The sequence below is a fragment of the Scyliorhinus torazame genome, chromosome 10, assembly GCF_047496885.1.
Source record: "Scyliorhinus torazame isolate Kashiwa2021f chromosome 10, sScyTor2.1, whole genome shotgun sequence".
In the NCBI taxonomy this organism is placed as follows: Eukaryota; Metazoa; Chordata; class Chondrichthyes; order Carcharhiniformes; family Scyliorhinidae; genus Scyliorhinus; species Scyliorhinus torazame.
This window is the reverse complement of record NC_092716.1, coordinates 155,084,385-155,100,877: the sequence shown is the minus strand read 5'-3', so window position 1 is coordinate 155,100,877 and position 16,493 is coordinate 155,084,385. Positions and strand designations below refer to the sequence as shown.

Below are 16,493 nucleotides of genomic sequence, written 5' to 3'. Positions count from 1 at the left end.
GTTGTCGTTGGCCTCCCAAGTACCTTTCGATACACCCCCTCACCTTCCCACACACCACCTCATCTGCCAGCAGTCCCACGTCTAGCCACCGTTGGTCCCTCTCCTCTCCCAGCCCCATTTCCACCCAGTGCGGGGCATGGTCCGAAACGGCTATGGCCGAATACTCCGTCCCCTCTACCCTCGGGATGAGCGCCCTGCCCAGAACAAAGAAATCTATTCGGGAGTAGGCCTTGTGCACGTGGGAAAAGAAAGAAAATTCCCTGGCCTGCGGTCTTGCAAACCTCCATGGGTCCACTCCCCCCATCTGATCCATAAACCCCCTGAGCACCTTGGCCGCCGCCGGCCTCCTTCCCGTCCATGATCTGGAGCGGTCCAGTGCTGGGTCCAGCACTGTATTAAAGTCCCCTCCCATTATCAGTCCTCCAGCTCCAGCCCCAACATGCGCTTCATGAATCCAGCATCATCCCAGTTCGGGGCGTATACATTTACCAACACCACCCACGTCCCTTGCAACCTACCATTCACCATCACATATCTCCCTCCATTATCCACTACGATAGTCTTGGCCTCAAATGCCACATGCTTTCCCACCAGAATTGCCACCCCTCTATTTTTCACATCCAGTCCCGAGTGAAATACCTGTCCTACCCATCCCCTTCTTAACCTAACCTGGTCCGCCACCTTCAGGTGTGTCTCTTGGAGCATAGTCACGTCTGCCTTCAGTCCCTTCAAGTGCGCGAACACTCGAGCCCTCTTCACCGGCCCATTCAGGCCCCTCACGTCTCCCCCCCCCCCCCCCCCCCCCGCCGACTAGCCATCTCCTTTTCTGGGCCAATCCCGTGTCCGCGTCTCCCTCACCCTCCAGTCCACCAGCCGTGGGACCTCCGTCCCGATCACCTCTTCTGTGTCCCATTCCCTTTTGGCCAGTGCAGCAGCAACCCTTCTTCCCCCCCCCCCCCCCCTCCCCTCCCCCCGCTGGATCCCTGTCTAGCTTTTTTGCTCGCCCCATATCACTCCCGTAAGTCAGCTGACACCTGCTGACCCCGGCTTCCCCGCCATCCCTTTGACCCCCCCCCCCCCCCCCCCCCCCCCCCCCGGTGTGGGAGTCTCCTCATCAATATACGTTCCTTCGTTCCCCTTCCCGCCTTTCTTCCCGCGCGCGGGAAAAGAACCCCGCGCTTTCCAAAGCCTGCCCCGCCCCCTCTGGCGCAGCTCCTGTCGCGGCCTTGTCTCTCTCCCCCAGCCCACATAACATTCCCTGCGCGTGATTGACCCCCTATCTACAACAACCATCATACTTCAACCCTCAAACACCCCCCACCCTCACAAACCCTCAATTTGAGTCCAACCTTTCAGTTAGTATAAAGGTCCACGCCTCTTCGGGCGTTTCGAAGTAGTGGTGTTGGCCGTTATATGTGACCCACAGTCGCGCTGGCTGCAACATTCCAAATTTCACTCCTTTCCGATGCAGCACCGCTTTGGCCCGGTTGAAACCCGCTCTCCGCTTAGCGACCTCCGCGCTCCAGTCCTGGTATATTCTGATCTCCGCATTGTCTCCCACTTGCTGCTCCGCTCCTTCTTGGCCCATTTCAGGACCCTCTCTCTGTCCGTAAACCGGTGAAATCTCACCACCATCGCCCTTGGCGGCTCATTTGCCTTGGGCTTCCTCGCTAGCACCCGGTGCGCCCCTTCCAGCTCCAGCAACCTCGGGGGGGCCTCCGCGCCCATCAGCGCCCCGATCATTGTGCTCATATATGCCGCGGCATCGGCCCCCTCCACTCCTTCTTGGAGACCCAGGATCCTCAGATTATTTCTCCTCGACCTGTTCTCCAGGTCTTCGAGTCTTACCGTCCACTTCTTGTGTAGCGCCTCGTGCCGCTCCACTCTCTCCGCCAGGCCCAAGAGCTCGTCCTCCTTCTCACTCACTTTTTCCTGGATCTTCACCTCGTGGCCTTTCTGGGTTGCCCCAAGTCCTTCAATTATTGCCAACATAGGCGCCACCATCTCCTTACGCAGCTCCTCGAAGCAGCGCTTGATGAATTCCTGCATCTCCTCTTTGTCCCCGGCCGCCGCCATTTTGCTTATTTTCCCTCTCTTCTCCCGCTGCTCCAATGCCACTTTTTTCCCTCTCTTCTCCCGCTGCGGATCCGGTCCATACAAGTTAGTAGGGGACCTCTCTCCTCTCTTCCCCACGGGTTGGCTGTAAAAAAAAGTTCCGTTGGGGCTCTTCTAGCGAGCCCGAAAGTCCGTGTTCGCGGGAGCTGCCGAATCGTGCGGCTTAGCTCCGCATAGCCGCAAACGGAAGTCTCCCCCACCTAACCTTTTGGACATTAAGGGGTAATTTAGCATGGCCAATCCACATAAGCTGCACATCTTTGGACTGTGGGAGGAAACCGGAGCACCCGGAGGAAACCCATGCAGTCACCCGAGGCCGGAATTGAACCCGGGACCATGGAGCTGTGAGACAGCAGTGCTAACAACTGTGCCACCGTGTCGTCCATTGCGACACAGGAATAGGCCATTTGGTCCATCAGGTCCATACTGGAAAGAATAGACCAGCAAATGCTGTTAACTCTGCCCATAGTGCTGTGGACTAAAAGACTGAATGATGGGGTTAACATCATACACACAAGCCTTGTTCTTTGGGGTCCCTGCTAATATTCATTCTTAAGCCATCAGAAACATGGGTTAGAATTCTCCATTTGGGAGATTGAATGTTCCCACCGGGGAGGGCGCTATTCAGTAAGCAAGTCAGGACATGCATATTGGCCAGCACTCTGCTGGCATGAATTGAGGGCAATTCCTGGCCCAGCAGGCATTGTAACTGTTGGGGCCGGAGTTGGTGCTAACCAGTCTGACAGCTGGAGCTGTATTTAGGCGCTCCACTTACCACACATTCACAGCAAACACCCCCTGGTTCAGGCCTTCAGGACTCCAAGGTGAGCCCACAACTCCATGCCAATGAGGAGAGGCGGGAGGGGATACCATCTTCCCCAGGGTGGGCGGCTCACTCAAACCTGCCCTCTTGGAACAACTGCTGGGAGGTGATGGCAGAGGCAGTCAGCACTTCAGCCTTACCAGGAGGAGACAGCTGGTGATCCTGAGGGGTGGGAGTCACTGATAAGGCCTCTGCCCTGATAGGGACCGAGAACTCGGGAGGGACCCAAAAGGAGTCACTGTGCAAGTGTCCTTCAGCTGGGGTGAGCTCTGCTGATTACCTGCTTCCTCTGCCATGGGGCAGTGTTCTGAGGAGTGCCCAAATTCCCCACAATAGCATCTCCAAAGTTCAATATCCTCACGCGTTCCAGTGCATGGTCTCATAAATTGATTTGCCTCCGCCGTGTTAAAATAAACCACTTGATTCTGGTGCGTGACCCACAGACGAGCAGAATACAACACCCCAAACTTCACTTTTAGAAAGCAGCCGTTTGGCGAACTCCTCACTCATGTCTTGGTAAATCCTCAGCTCGTTTCCTTCCCAGGTGCACTTTCCACTTTCCTTCGCCCACCTCAGTACCTACTTGTCGAGGAATCGATGCCGCTACACCACCATTGCCCACGGCATCTTTCCCGCCTTTGACCTCCTCCTCAACGCCCTGTGCGTTCTACCTCGTGGGATGGTCAAAGACCCCCTCGCCCACCAATGTAGCGAACATATTCGCCACATACTTTGTGGCCTGCATTCCCTCAATCCCTTCAGGCAGCCCCACGATCCGGAGATTCTACCTCCTGGAACAATTCTCCAGGTCCTCCACCTTCTCCCTCCCTCAATCCAAAGATGTGCAGCATAGGTGGATTGGCCATCCGAAATACCCCTTGGTGTCCAAAAGGTTTGGTGGGATATTGTGTTATGGCAATAGGGTGGAGGCTTGGGCTTACATAGGGTGCTCTTTCCAAGGGCCGGTGCAACCTCGATGGGCTGAATGGCCTCCTTCTGCACTGTAAATTCTATGAATTCATGCCCTGGAGACTTCTGCCTAAGAGGGGCAGAGCAGTGCGGAGCGGTGGAGCATGAAGTTTCCAAACCGTTAATGATATTAAAATCCATGCATATGAGGGGTTTGCATGGATCATCTGGCACGGGGTACAAACTTCGGTATCGCTGCCAGCGAGGGACCGGAGACGGGCGCAAACTGGATTTTTTCCGTTTTGCGTGATTCTCTGCCCGATCCTTGCTTCCAGTGTCGTGAAGCAGAGAATCCATATATATAGACATGTATATATATAGACAAATTCAAAGATGCCAGACAATGCTTGGAATACGAGCATTAGCTGGTGATTAAATCTTTACAGATCCAGAGATGGGGTAACCCCAGGTTAAAGAGGTGTGAATTGTCTCAAGCCAGGACAGTTGATAGGATTTTGCAGGCCAGATGGTGGGGGATGAATGTAATGTGACATGAATCCCAGGTCCCGGTTGAGGCCGCACTCATGTGTGCGGAAGTTGGCTATAAGCTTCTGCTCGGCGATTCTGCGTTGTCGCGCGTCCTGAAGGCCGAATTTAAATTGAATTTAAATTGAATTAATACATCTGAAATATAAAGCTAGGCTCAGGAATGGTGACCATTACAACTATTATCTTTCATTGTAAAAACCAGTCTGGTTCACTAATGCCTTTAAGGGAAGGAAATTAGTTGTTTTACCTAGTCTGGACTACGTGACTCCAGATCCACAGCAATGTGGTTGATTCTTAAATGCTGTCTGAATAACCATGCGAGCCGCTCAGCAGTTAGGGTTGGCAACAAATGGTGACCTTGCCAGTGACACTCGCATCCCATGAGAGAGTAAAGAAAATGGAAAGTGATCAATGGCCCTGAAGGACTTTGGAACATTCCTAGGACATGTATATTCAAGTCTTGATGCTGTGATTTCATTACTTGGTAGGAAGTGATTGAATGGGCCTTCTTATCACCTTGTGATATATTGTTTATTTTAGGTTTGATGAGCGATTCCAGTCAGTACAGAAATCAATGCCACCAGTACCTGCAAAGAATCTGCCTAATCAGCAGTTTGGAATCTCACTTCCGGAGTAAGTCATTCCCATGATTTTTGGTGTTGCCTCCATTAATAAATTATGTTTCTTCTGTCCTGTTTTTCCTTACTCTTCTGTAGGTTGTGGCGCCATAGACAGGAGGACCCCTGGGATCTCACCCATTATTTGTGGGTGAACTCAGTGAGGATTGACATCAGAGTAGCAGAATCAATTCTCGTTGATGCCCCATACGCATACTGTATTGAGCAGCATTTCTGAATAGAGATTAGGTTTGATTCCTTCTCGGCACCCCCTTATCCCCATGCATTCGCTCAACATACATGAAATGAAAATGAAATGAAATGAAAATCGCTTATTGCCACAAGTTGGCTTCAAATGAAGTTACTGCGAAAAGCCCCTAGTCGCTATTTTCCAGCGCCTGTTCGGGGAGGCTGGTACCGGAATTGAACCGTGCTGCTGGCATGCCTTGGTCTGCTTTAAAAGCCTGCGATTTAGCCCTGTGCTAAACCAGCCTGCATTCTTTCTCAGAATTGCCTGAACGTGGTTTGAAGAGGCCATGAGCAGAGTTGCTGTATCTGTGCCACGTGTGTTTAGATGGAACATTTAGATTTCTCTGTGGGTAAGGCAATGTATTTCAACCTGCATCTTTGTCAACTACATAGTCACCTCTTTCTTGTAACTGTGTATGACAGCAGAGAAACAGTGGGATGTACAATACCTCCATTGTGACTGAGTCTAGTTTACATAACTTTTGATTTAAACCTTTTGTTTATTCCAGACTCCGAGAAAAGGACCCTGATCACAAGGTCATCCCACTAGTAATGGAACAGACAGCCATTTACATCAAGAGAAATGGTGAGCGATGTATACTTAAACCAGAAGGAACTATTGGTGTCCATGATGCACATTTTCTATTTTTCCCTGGTTATTGAAGGCATCGACTCCTATAGTTGCTGGGAGCCTTCCATTGCTGAACAAAGTTGCCTTGAATCATGTATGAGCCATAGTGGTAAGTGGCAACTGGTTATTTGACCATGAACAGTGGGTTATTGCAACCGAGCCTGACCTGTTCCTCCCCTAATGCCCACAAACATACATTGCCAGCAATTTGGATTAGTTGAGGGCAACAAACTCAATACAATCAGATCGAGCTGGCGCCTTTCTGATCTGTATGACACTCCAAATCAGTGGATGGAACCTCGTTTCTGATCTCGGCACCCAGCAGTTCATGGCAAAGGAGGATATTGGAGCAATTTTCTTGAATTAGAGAAGTTTCGGATTCCCTTTGTTAGTTGCCAGTATCTTTTCATACTCACTCTTTGCCTCTCTTATTTTCTTTTTCACAGCCTTCTGAACTTTCTATATTCACCCTGATTTTCATTTGTATTAACCTAACATGTGACATACATCCTTTTTTATCTGTTTCATCTTACTCTCCGTTTCACCATGAAATGAAATGAAATGAAAATCGCTTATTGTCACAAGTAGACTTCAAATGAAGTTTTTCAAATGAAAAGCCCCTAGTCGCCACATTCCAGCGCCTGTTTGGGAAGGCTGTTATGGGAATTGAACCGTGCTGCTGGCCTGCCTTGGTCTGCTTTCAAAGCCAGTGATTTAGCCCTGTGCCATCCAAGGAGCACTGGCTTTTCTCCCTTGTGGAAATGTACCTCAACTGTACCCTAACCATCTCTTTAAAGGCAGCCCATTCTTTGACTATTTACAGTTTTGCCCGCCAATCCTTGGTTCCAATTTACGTGGGCCAGTTTCATTGCATTGAAATTTGCCCCTCCTCCAATTCAGTATTTTTATTCTTCGTTTTCCTTTTCCATATATAATCTATGCTACTTTACTGGTGGGACTGTTACTTTCCCATCTCGTTGCCAGTGCTGAAAGAGTTAAAATGTTTGCTGTGTCTGTTCTATTTGATAACATGCTGTCTGCCCTTCCTCAGGTCTGAACAAGGAAGGGATATTCCGCAGGTCCGCTAATATGTACTTGGTAAAGGAAGTACTGCAAAAATACAATAATGGTGAGTGGGCTGCTGTACAAATCACATTGCATGTACTTGTGTATTTTAAGTTAAAATTGCAGGTGTGGCCTTTTGGCCTATGTATCGCAACATGTTGAACATTTTCACAGGGAAAAAACTTAGCAAGCTGATCTGCTTTCACCTCAGAGAGGACTAGTTGACTTTCTATAAGCCAGTGTTATGATAATGTGTTAAGTCCCAATTCCATTTTAGCAGTGTCTTGCAATAATGCTTACTGCAGTAATCTACAGAATCAGGCCATTGGCTCAGTCAGCTGCTCTTCACTGCACATTAAATATTTGAAGATTGAAGCCATTGTCTTTTGTCTCCACTGCAAAATCCATTTCCTACCTACCAGCTCCATCCCTCTTCCTGGTAGCTGGCTGAGATTACATCAGACTGTTTGGAAACTTGGTGCCAGAGTTGACCCCCGAGATATGCTGTCAACAAAATACCCACACCATCAGTGATACTGCCGATTTCCATCTCCGTAACTTCAGAAATGTGAGGTCATGGAAAATGGTCTCCTTTTGCAGAGCAAGTTCCATTCCCCTATCACCCGCATGCTTGCTGATCAACTTTGGCCCCCAGTGAAGCAGTGCCTTAATTTTCAGATTGCCATTCTTTTTTCTTTTCAAATCTCTCCAAGGGTTTGCCCTTCTTTATCTCTCTAATCTCATCCAGCCACATAACCCTCCCTGATATCTTCACTTATCTAATTCTTTTTTAAACAATTTTTTTCAATTAAGGAACAATTTAGCGTGGCAAATTCACCCCTATTCTACACATCTTTAGGTTGTGGGGGTGAGACCCACGCAGAGACGGAGAGAATGTGCAAACTCCACACGGACAGTGACCGGGGGCCAGGATTGAACCCGGGTCCTCCGCGCTGTAGGCAGCAGCGCTAACTGTCATGATGTGTATATTGACTGGGATGTAAAGAGTTAACAAGTTAATTATAATGCTTCTTACCACTAGATGGAACAACAGAACAGTCATATATATCATGTGACTTTGGGGATTCTGGGATTAGATGATTAGGAGTTTAGAGTTAGGAGAGAGCTGGATAAAATGGTCAGGCATCGAGAGCAGTTGTATACTTGAGAGTTCTATAAGTTAGAGATAGCATAGTTTTATACAATAACCTTCTACTTTAGGAATGTGAACGAATCAGTAGTGTAATTTATATGTTTGTTCATTAACAAAGCTTTCTGTTCTTTATTCAACACCACACATCAGAGCCATCCAGGTAAAGCAGAATAGAGAACATAACACTAACCACTGTGCCTCCGTGTCACTCGACTCATCTAATTCTGACCTTTTGAGCAACCCTGACTTTAATCGCTCCACCATCGGAAAACGCTTTCAGCTACCTATGCTCTAAACTCTAAAATTCCTTCTTAAATCTCTATGATTCTCTCCTCTTTTAAGACTGACTCTTTCCTCCTGTAAGACATTTCTTAAAGACAGCCCTTTGGCCACATTTTTGGACACCTGGCCTAATATGACCTTATGTGGCTCAGTGTCTAATTATATTTCTTAATGCTCTTGTGGAAGTATTACATTAAAGGTACCACTTAAATAGAAATTGCTGCTATTGTTTTTGTAAGAAATTTAGAGTATCCAATTATATTTTTCCAATTACGGGGTAATTTAGAGCGGCCAATCCACCCACCCGTCACATCTTTGGGTTGTGGGGGTGAGACCCACGCAGACACGGGGAGAATATGCAAATTCAACACCGAAAAAGTGACCCGGGATTGAACCCGTGTCCTTGGCGCAAAATTGCTGCTATTGTGCTTGTACGCTCATTCCCTGATACCTGTTTTCCTTTCTCTCTCTCCTTTATCCTCTATACCTTCAACCACCTATTAGACCTAACCCTGAATGATGCTGTAGTCTGCTGCAATCACTAACTTCAATAGTGGATTCTGCACTGTGGCAACTCTCACTGTAATAAGATTTCTCTTGCATTTAAGATTTCTTACAAATCTTGTATCAATGTTTTTTTTCTAGATTCTTCAATTACTCTCTCAACCTATCATTGTTTTTAACATTTCTATCAAATCATCCTTTACTACTGTTCTAACTAAAACTCCCAATTTTAAAGACTTTCTATGTATTTGCACTTCATAATATGCAGCATTTTCATGAATGTGTCGTACTCTCACTTTTGCCTCCACATTTATCCTTCTACCAAGGAGTGAAGAGACAATGGAACAGGAAAATAAGACATGTAATTCTGTTAACAGAACTGTTCCTATCTATTTGTCTGCTCCTTGCCTTCTCTTGGCAAATAAGAGAGGAAAATCCTAAATCTTGGTTCAGACTGGACAGGTTGTGAATGGAAGCCCTAGTCCACCCCAGACTAGTCTCGTATCATAGAATATCTAGAGTGCAGAAGGAGGCCATTTTGCCCATCGAGACTGCACTGAACCTCTAACAGAGCACCCCTCCCAGGCCCACGCCCCCACCCTATCCCCGTAATCCCACCTAACCGTGGACACTAAGGGGCAATTAAGCATGGCCAATCTATCTGACCTGCACCCCTTTTGGAGTGTGGGAGGAAACCGGAATACCCAGAGGAAATCTACACACACAGGGAGAACATGCAAACTCCACACAGCCAAAGCGTGATTTGGACCTTTGTCCCTGGACTGTGAGGCAGCAGTGCGACCACTGTGCTACCATGTCGGATAGAAGTAATCTATCCAGGGTCACAAGTGATACAAAGGAGCTGCAAGTGGCTCTAACTCTGTTGTAAGTATTGCTGTACAGGCACACCTATGGTTTAATGCAGTGATTTGTGCCATGACTATGGAACAAGGTTGAGACGAGACTTGGGCATCCTCCTGACTGTAGCTTACTGAGTTTTTGTCACATTTTCTGATACAGCAACTATTTAGAAAGATTTTTAAATGAAAGTAGAAGTTAGATTTTCCCCTTTCTGTGTGCACTCAATAATTACAATAATTTGTGATTCCAGTCTACATTGAATTTGCAAAGTGGAGGAACCAAGTAAAATTGTGACCCAAAAGCCGTCAAACAGAAGTGCACTTAATTATATAAAATTTAGTTGCTTTAACATTCAAGTAAACATTTTTCGTGTGGGCAGCAACATAAGGTGAGACTGCAAACAGCAGTGAAGGGGCAGTGATGATATCCATGGTCATCTCATTGCACAAGTAATGGAATTCATCAAAAACAGCCAAGTTATCTAGTGTTCTGGTTGCAAATGGATTTTAAATGCTATAGCTCATGTGGCTTTATTTGAATCAATCTAACACATAGACTGGGAAATGTCCTGGTTAAATACTTGCTGACAGCAAATTTGCACAGAATGCAGAGTGTGAATTATAAGTTTAGTATATGAAATATGGGCCACAGTGTCGCAGCCTACACATGTGCTCTATGCATTTGCACCATATTAAGGATTATAGTTCTGAGTGTCTGCCATTTATCACTTGTTATTTAACTAGAGATGTGTTTGTTTGAAATACTTTTCTAATGTTGCACAGGTGTTCCTGTGGATTTTAAAGCCTACAATGATGTTCACCTGGCAGCTGTAATGTTCAAGACCTTTCTTCGTGAATTGCCTGAGCCTCTGCTGACCTACAGCCTGTATAATCAAGTGATCTCATTTGGAAGTAAGTTTTACATTGAGAGCCAACCTCTTGCATTGTGTTATATCTTGTTCCTACTTTGAATTTTCTGGAATATTTCTTTTATTGTCTCGATTTAGTAAGCTTTCCTTTGAAAAATTGACATTTAGAAAGAATTACATTGAATAGTTTAGTTAGATTTGACTCTGAAAAATTGCTCTTCACTTAAAACTGCTAAGTTTAAGATAATCAAACATTGCACCTTGTAGATAGGTTCAGATGTTATTGAGCAGCTGAGTGGCACTGACTACACAAAGTCTCCAGGAAGCAATAATTTTACTGAGTTATCAAACAATCAAAGGTCACTATTTTATATAATGCACGTAGGTAAATGACTAGTATTGTTTGGGGTGGTTTCACTTTTTATTTTGAATGTACTTGGGGGGGGGGGGGGGAGAATTATTGGGATTTTTTAACATTGAGTAACGGGGGGGGGGGGGGGGGGGGGGGAGAAAGGCAGACAGAAAGAGTCTTGTTCTCCCATTGAGTTTTCAAGGGAGATTAGGATGGTCCACCTCCTTGGTTTTCCATGTGTGAGAAGGGTCTGTGCCCTCGTCAGCAAATGGCCTTCCTCCTCGTCTCTCATCTGCTGTATGCAAGCTCCCCTTCATCCCAGTGGTGCTCCCCCATCCCGCGCCTTCCCTCGCCTCTCCTTTCTACCCCCCCCTTCCAATCTGCTCTCCGCCTCCCCTGTTAGTTGCTGGTTGCGAACACGTGCTCAAATTGATTTGTGGACTTCTTCCATGTATCGTGGAATCTCTCCTCAGACCCTCTGATCGAGAATTTTATCTTCTCTAGTCTCAGCAACTGACAGATCTGAGAGTCACTCCGAGGCGCTGCCAACTTACAACCTAGCAGAGGTCTCTGCCTGGCAATCAGTAAGGTGAAAGCCAGGGCGTCCAGAACGAGTCTGGGGCAGGGTCAGAACATGTGGGTGTGAACATAGAACATACAGTGCTGAAAGAGGCCATTTGGCCCATCGACTCTGCACCGACCCACTTAAGCCCTCGCTTCCACCCTATCCCCATAGCGCAATAACCCCTCCCAACCTTTTTGGACACTAAGTGCAATTTATCATGGCCAATCCACCTAGCCTGCACGTCTTTAGACTATGGAAGGAAACCGGAGCACCCGGAGGAAACCCATGCAGACACAGGGAGAACGTGCAGACTCCGCACAGACAGTGACCCAGCCGGGAATCGAACCTGGGACTCTGGAGCTGAGATGCCACAGTGCTAGCCACTTGTGCTACCGTGTGGTTGGCTTGGCCGCCCTGACACCGCTCGTACTTATCCTCCAATTCCGGGAAGGACCTGCTCAGCCGTGTCTTAGTAAGGTGCGGCCTCAGAAAGATAGACGGAATGGAACAAAGAAGGCAGCAGCAGCAGCCCAGGATCGGGGGGGGGGGGGGGGGGGGGGGGGGAGGAACCAGAAGGACTCTCAGGGTTGTTAATATATACTGTATAATATGTATAGGTCGTTGCTACAGATAATTATATATTGGACTGTTAAATTATATTTTTGGAGAGTGTTACTTGTGACAAGGCAGTTGCCAATTAGGGCTAGTTTTCATTTTTGTTATCTATTATTTATTCATTTTTTGTTTATAAAATAGGTCATTGTTATTTGTGTTGTTATAATATTGTGTAAAGGATGCACAATGTACTGTGTTGGTTGACCAAAAATTTTCAATAAAATATTTTTAAAAAGTAAGGTGCGGCCTGTGCACCACCTTAAGCTGCATCAGGCTTAGGCTGGCACAAGAGACGGTGGCGTTGATCCTGTGCAGCACCTCGATCCAGAGTCCTCCCCTATCCCCATGCCCAGCACGTCCCCGTCCCCCCCATGCCCAGCACGTCCCCCCATGCCCAGCACGTCCCCCCATCTCCATCTAATCTTGTCTAGTGAGATCCTGACATTTTCTATGCGTCGTCGGGCAGTCACATTTGTTATTCCCTAATCAGTCCAGCCCCGCCATTGTGTCTAAAAGTGCATGTCCGGCTCTCTGGGGGGACGTTTTTGTCTCCTTGTGGAGAAAGCCGCACAGTTATAGGTATCTGAGCTCATCCCCTTTCGGGAGTTGGAGTTTCTCTGAGAGTTCCCCAGGGTCGCCAGTCTACCGTCGATGTACATGTCCTCTACTCTCAGAGTCCCTCTGTCCTCTTTCCACGTCCTAAAGATGGTGTCTATCTTCGTCGGTGTGAATCTTTCGTTGTTGCAGATGGGGGGACCTCATAGATATATATCAAGCTTGAAGTGGTGCCTGAACTGGTTCTAGGTCTTTAGGGTGGCCACTACCACCGGGCTCCTGGAGTATGTGTGTGTGGGGGGGGGGGGGGAATAGCAGTGGTGCAGTGGCCAACCCTTGTAGAGACATGCCCGTGCAGGAGGCTTTCTCCATTCGGATCCAGTCCGCCTCTAGTTCCCTCAGCCACCCCCTCACCCTTTCTGTATTTGCCGCCCAGTGGTAGAATAGGAAGTTTGGTAGGGCCAGGCCACCCATGTGTCGCTCTCATTGAAAGATGGTCTTGTGTATCCTAAGGACTTGTATAATGCCCCCCCTTAGATAAAGACCATGATTAGCATGTTGACCCTAGTGAAGAAGGATTTGGGAATGAAGATAGAAAGTGATCTGAGTATGAAGCTGAACCTAGGCAGCACGTTCATTTTGACCATCCGTACCCTTCCTGCCAGCAAAAGATGGAGAGTGAGTCCCATCTTTGCAGGTCCCTCTTCACCTCCTCCATCAGGCTGGAGAGGTTCCATTTGTGGAGCCTCGTCCAGGCGTGGGCCACTTTCTTTACCAGGGACCTGAATTTGGTTTGGGTCACTTTAAATGGCATTTCTCCCAGCTCCGCTCCTCCCTCTCCAGGGTTCACTGGGAAGATTTTGCTCTTTTCCAGGTTGAGTTTGTAAACCTGAGAAGGCACCAAACTCCCTAAGGAGTCCTGTTATCTTTCCTATGCTGATGAAACTCCGTGGTCTCTGCCCCCTGTTATGGGAGAGGCGTTTTCAGAACCCCAAAATGTATCATGGCGTTCAACCAACCTCCCCCTTTTAATGTATTTGTTGCTTTTCCGAGCAGACGGCTTGTTCCCCAGGTGTGATATTACAATTATGGGCACATGGGTTTTTAAACAAAAAACAATGTTTATTCCATGAACTCAACTTAACCTTTTAAATAAACATTGGATCACTTAACACCCCGTACTTCAAAGATAACCCCGAAAATAATACAACACTAAATAATCCTTCAGTTATTCCTTTCAACATCCAAGAGACTTAACACCGTTAAACAGAAACACATCAGGTTAAAGCATTACTTTTATGAGTTTAAATCACCCAAATGATCCAGAGATAGTCTTTCATGGCAGAGATCACAGCAGATCCAGCTCACTGCAAACACAGACACACCCAAGCTCTTTTTGAACTGAAACTAAAAACTGCAAAATGGCTGAGCTAAAGCCCAGCTCCACCCACTCTCTGACTTCACTGCATTTCTTAAAGGTATATTGTGTAAACATCCATTTCTTAAAGGCACTCTCACATGACACCCACCCCCCCCCCCCCCCCCCCCCCCCCCCCCCCCCCCCAAGAAAAAAAAAACCCATCAACTTCAAGAGGGTTTCATTTTTCACTTTTGCACCATCCACTAAGAAATGTTTTTAAGAACATTCTCATTTTCCAATTTAATTTGAGGTATGTCAAATTCACAGTCATCTGGATTTGGTTCGTCACTTTGAGTTAGAATCATTAAAACCTCCTTTTTCAATCCTTCCCTTTCAAAGTACCTTTTAAGCATATTCACATGACACACTCGGTGAGTCTTCCTTCTATCTGGTGTTTTTACCACATAATTCACCTCACTTAATTTCCTTTCAATCTGATACGGTCCACAAAACCTAGCTTTTAAAGGCTCACCTGCCACTGGTAACAACACTAAAACTTTATCCCCACTGACAAAACTACGAACTTTGGATTTCTTGTCCGCTACCCATTTCATCACATTTTGTGCAACTTTCAAATGTTGTCTAGCCAATTCACCTGTTCTATTTAATCGTTCCCTAAATTTGACACTTAATCCAATAGTGTAATTTCCGATTTCTCACCCACCAATTTTTCCTTAATCAATTTAAGTGGTCCTCTTACCTCATGACAAAAAATTCGTTCAAAAGGACTAAAGTTGGTAGACTCATTAGATGCATCCCTAATTGCAAACAATACGAATGGAATTCCTTTATCACAATCCTCTGGATAATCTTGACAATACGCCCTCAACATTGTCTTTAATGTCTGATGCCACCTTTCTAATGCTCCCTGCGATTCTGGATGGTACACAGTTGATTTAAATTGTTTTATTTCTAAGCTATCCATAACGTCTTTGAATAACTTTGAAGTAAAATTCGATCGTTGATCCAATTGAATTTCTGTGGGTAGTCCACATCAAGTAAAGAATTTAAGTAACTCCTCCACAATCATTTTAGTTGTAATATTATGTACTGGAGTGGCCTCTGGAAACCTAGTAGACACATCCATTATAGTCAAAAGATATTGATTCCCACTTTTTGTTTTAGGAAGAGGCCCTGCACCATCGATTAGGACCCTTGTAAAGGGTTCCTCAAATGCTGGAATGGGTATTAAGGGCACTGGTTTTATCACTGCTTGAGGTTTCCCTATCACTTGACATGTGTGACACAATTGACAAAATTTAACTACATCTTTATGTAGTCCAGGCCAATAAAAATGTTTCTGGATTTTAGCTTGAGTTTTCCTTATTCCCAAATGACCTCCCACTGGTACCTCATGTGCAACTCGCAACACCTCCTTCCTATACCTTACCGGCAATACTACTTGATGAACTTCTGCCCACTTTTCATCCGCCTGCATATGTACAGGTCTCCATTTTCTCATCAAGGCATCACTTTTACGGTAATAACTCTGGTACACTCTCAAATTCCTCTTCCGTATATGCTTTCTGATATATCCGTTTTATTTCTACACCTTTCTGTTGTAACTCCGCCAATTTTCCTGAACTAAAAATATCCGCCTCATCCTCCACCGTTCCTGTTCTTTTTCAACCATCTGATCAAAAATCGTTTCTGATAATTGCACTTCAACTTCATCTTCACTCTTTCATTTCTCCTCTTATCTTAACCTGTGACTTTGTGACCGGGTTACGACACAGTCCGGAAAACTCCCAGGATATTTGTCCTTTAACCCTTCAGTTGTCTGACTTTCCACTGGCTTATCAACCACAGTAGGCATCACTCCCACCTGCGATCCAGCTATATCATTACCCAAGATAAACTGTATTCCTGGACAAGATAGTTTCTCTATTACTCCTACTACCACTTCACCACTCTTCACTGGACTTTCCAACCTTACCTTATATAATGGAACGCTACTCCTCTCACCCTGAATTCCACATATCACCACCTTTTCAGGCAACATTCTTCCCAAACTACATAATTCCTCATCTCTTACCATTAAAGATTGACTGGCCCCTGTATCTCTTAAAATTGTGACTTCTTTACCTGCTCCTCCAGAGACACATGAGTAAACTTTACCCACACAAGTAAATTCTTTAAAGACATCTGGCACCTTCTTAACAATTACTTCTTGAACAGGCTGTACAATCGTTTGCACCTCCTTCGCTTCCCTTGACCACTCTAACAAATCCCACTGTCTTATCCTGTTTTACCACATCAGCCTTCCCAGTGCTTTTCTTCAACCACCAACACTGTGACTTTACATGACCTAGTTTATTACAGTGAAAACATTTGAAACTTTTCATCTCTTTTCCACCCTC

General features: G+C 46.2%; 1 protein-coding gene across 3 annotated transcripts in view; it reads left to right on the top strand.

Annotated features, from left to right (window-relative positions):
- The window catches only part of arhgap1 (Rho GTPase activating protein 1), a 101,843-nt gene that overhangs the window by 73,811 nt on the left and 11,539 nt on the right, over positions 1-16,493 (top strand). For all 3 annotated transcript variants that reach the window (XM_072518850.1, XM_072518849.1, XM_072518851.1), the window contains 4 exons: positions 4,937-5,029; positions 5,772-5,848; positions 6,945-7,022; positions 10,541-10,669. In XM_072518850.1, the coding sequence (XP_072374951.1) occupies positions 4,937-5,029; positions 5,772-5,848; positions 6,945-7,022; positions 10,541-10,669 (377 nt within the window). The remainder of the gene's footprint in view (positions 1-4,936; positions 5,030-5,771; positions 5,849-6,944; positions 7,023-10,540; positions 10,670-16,493) is intronic.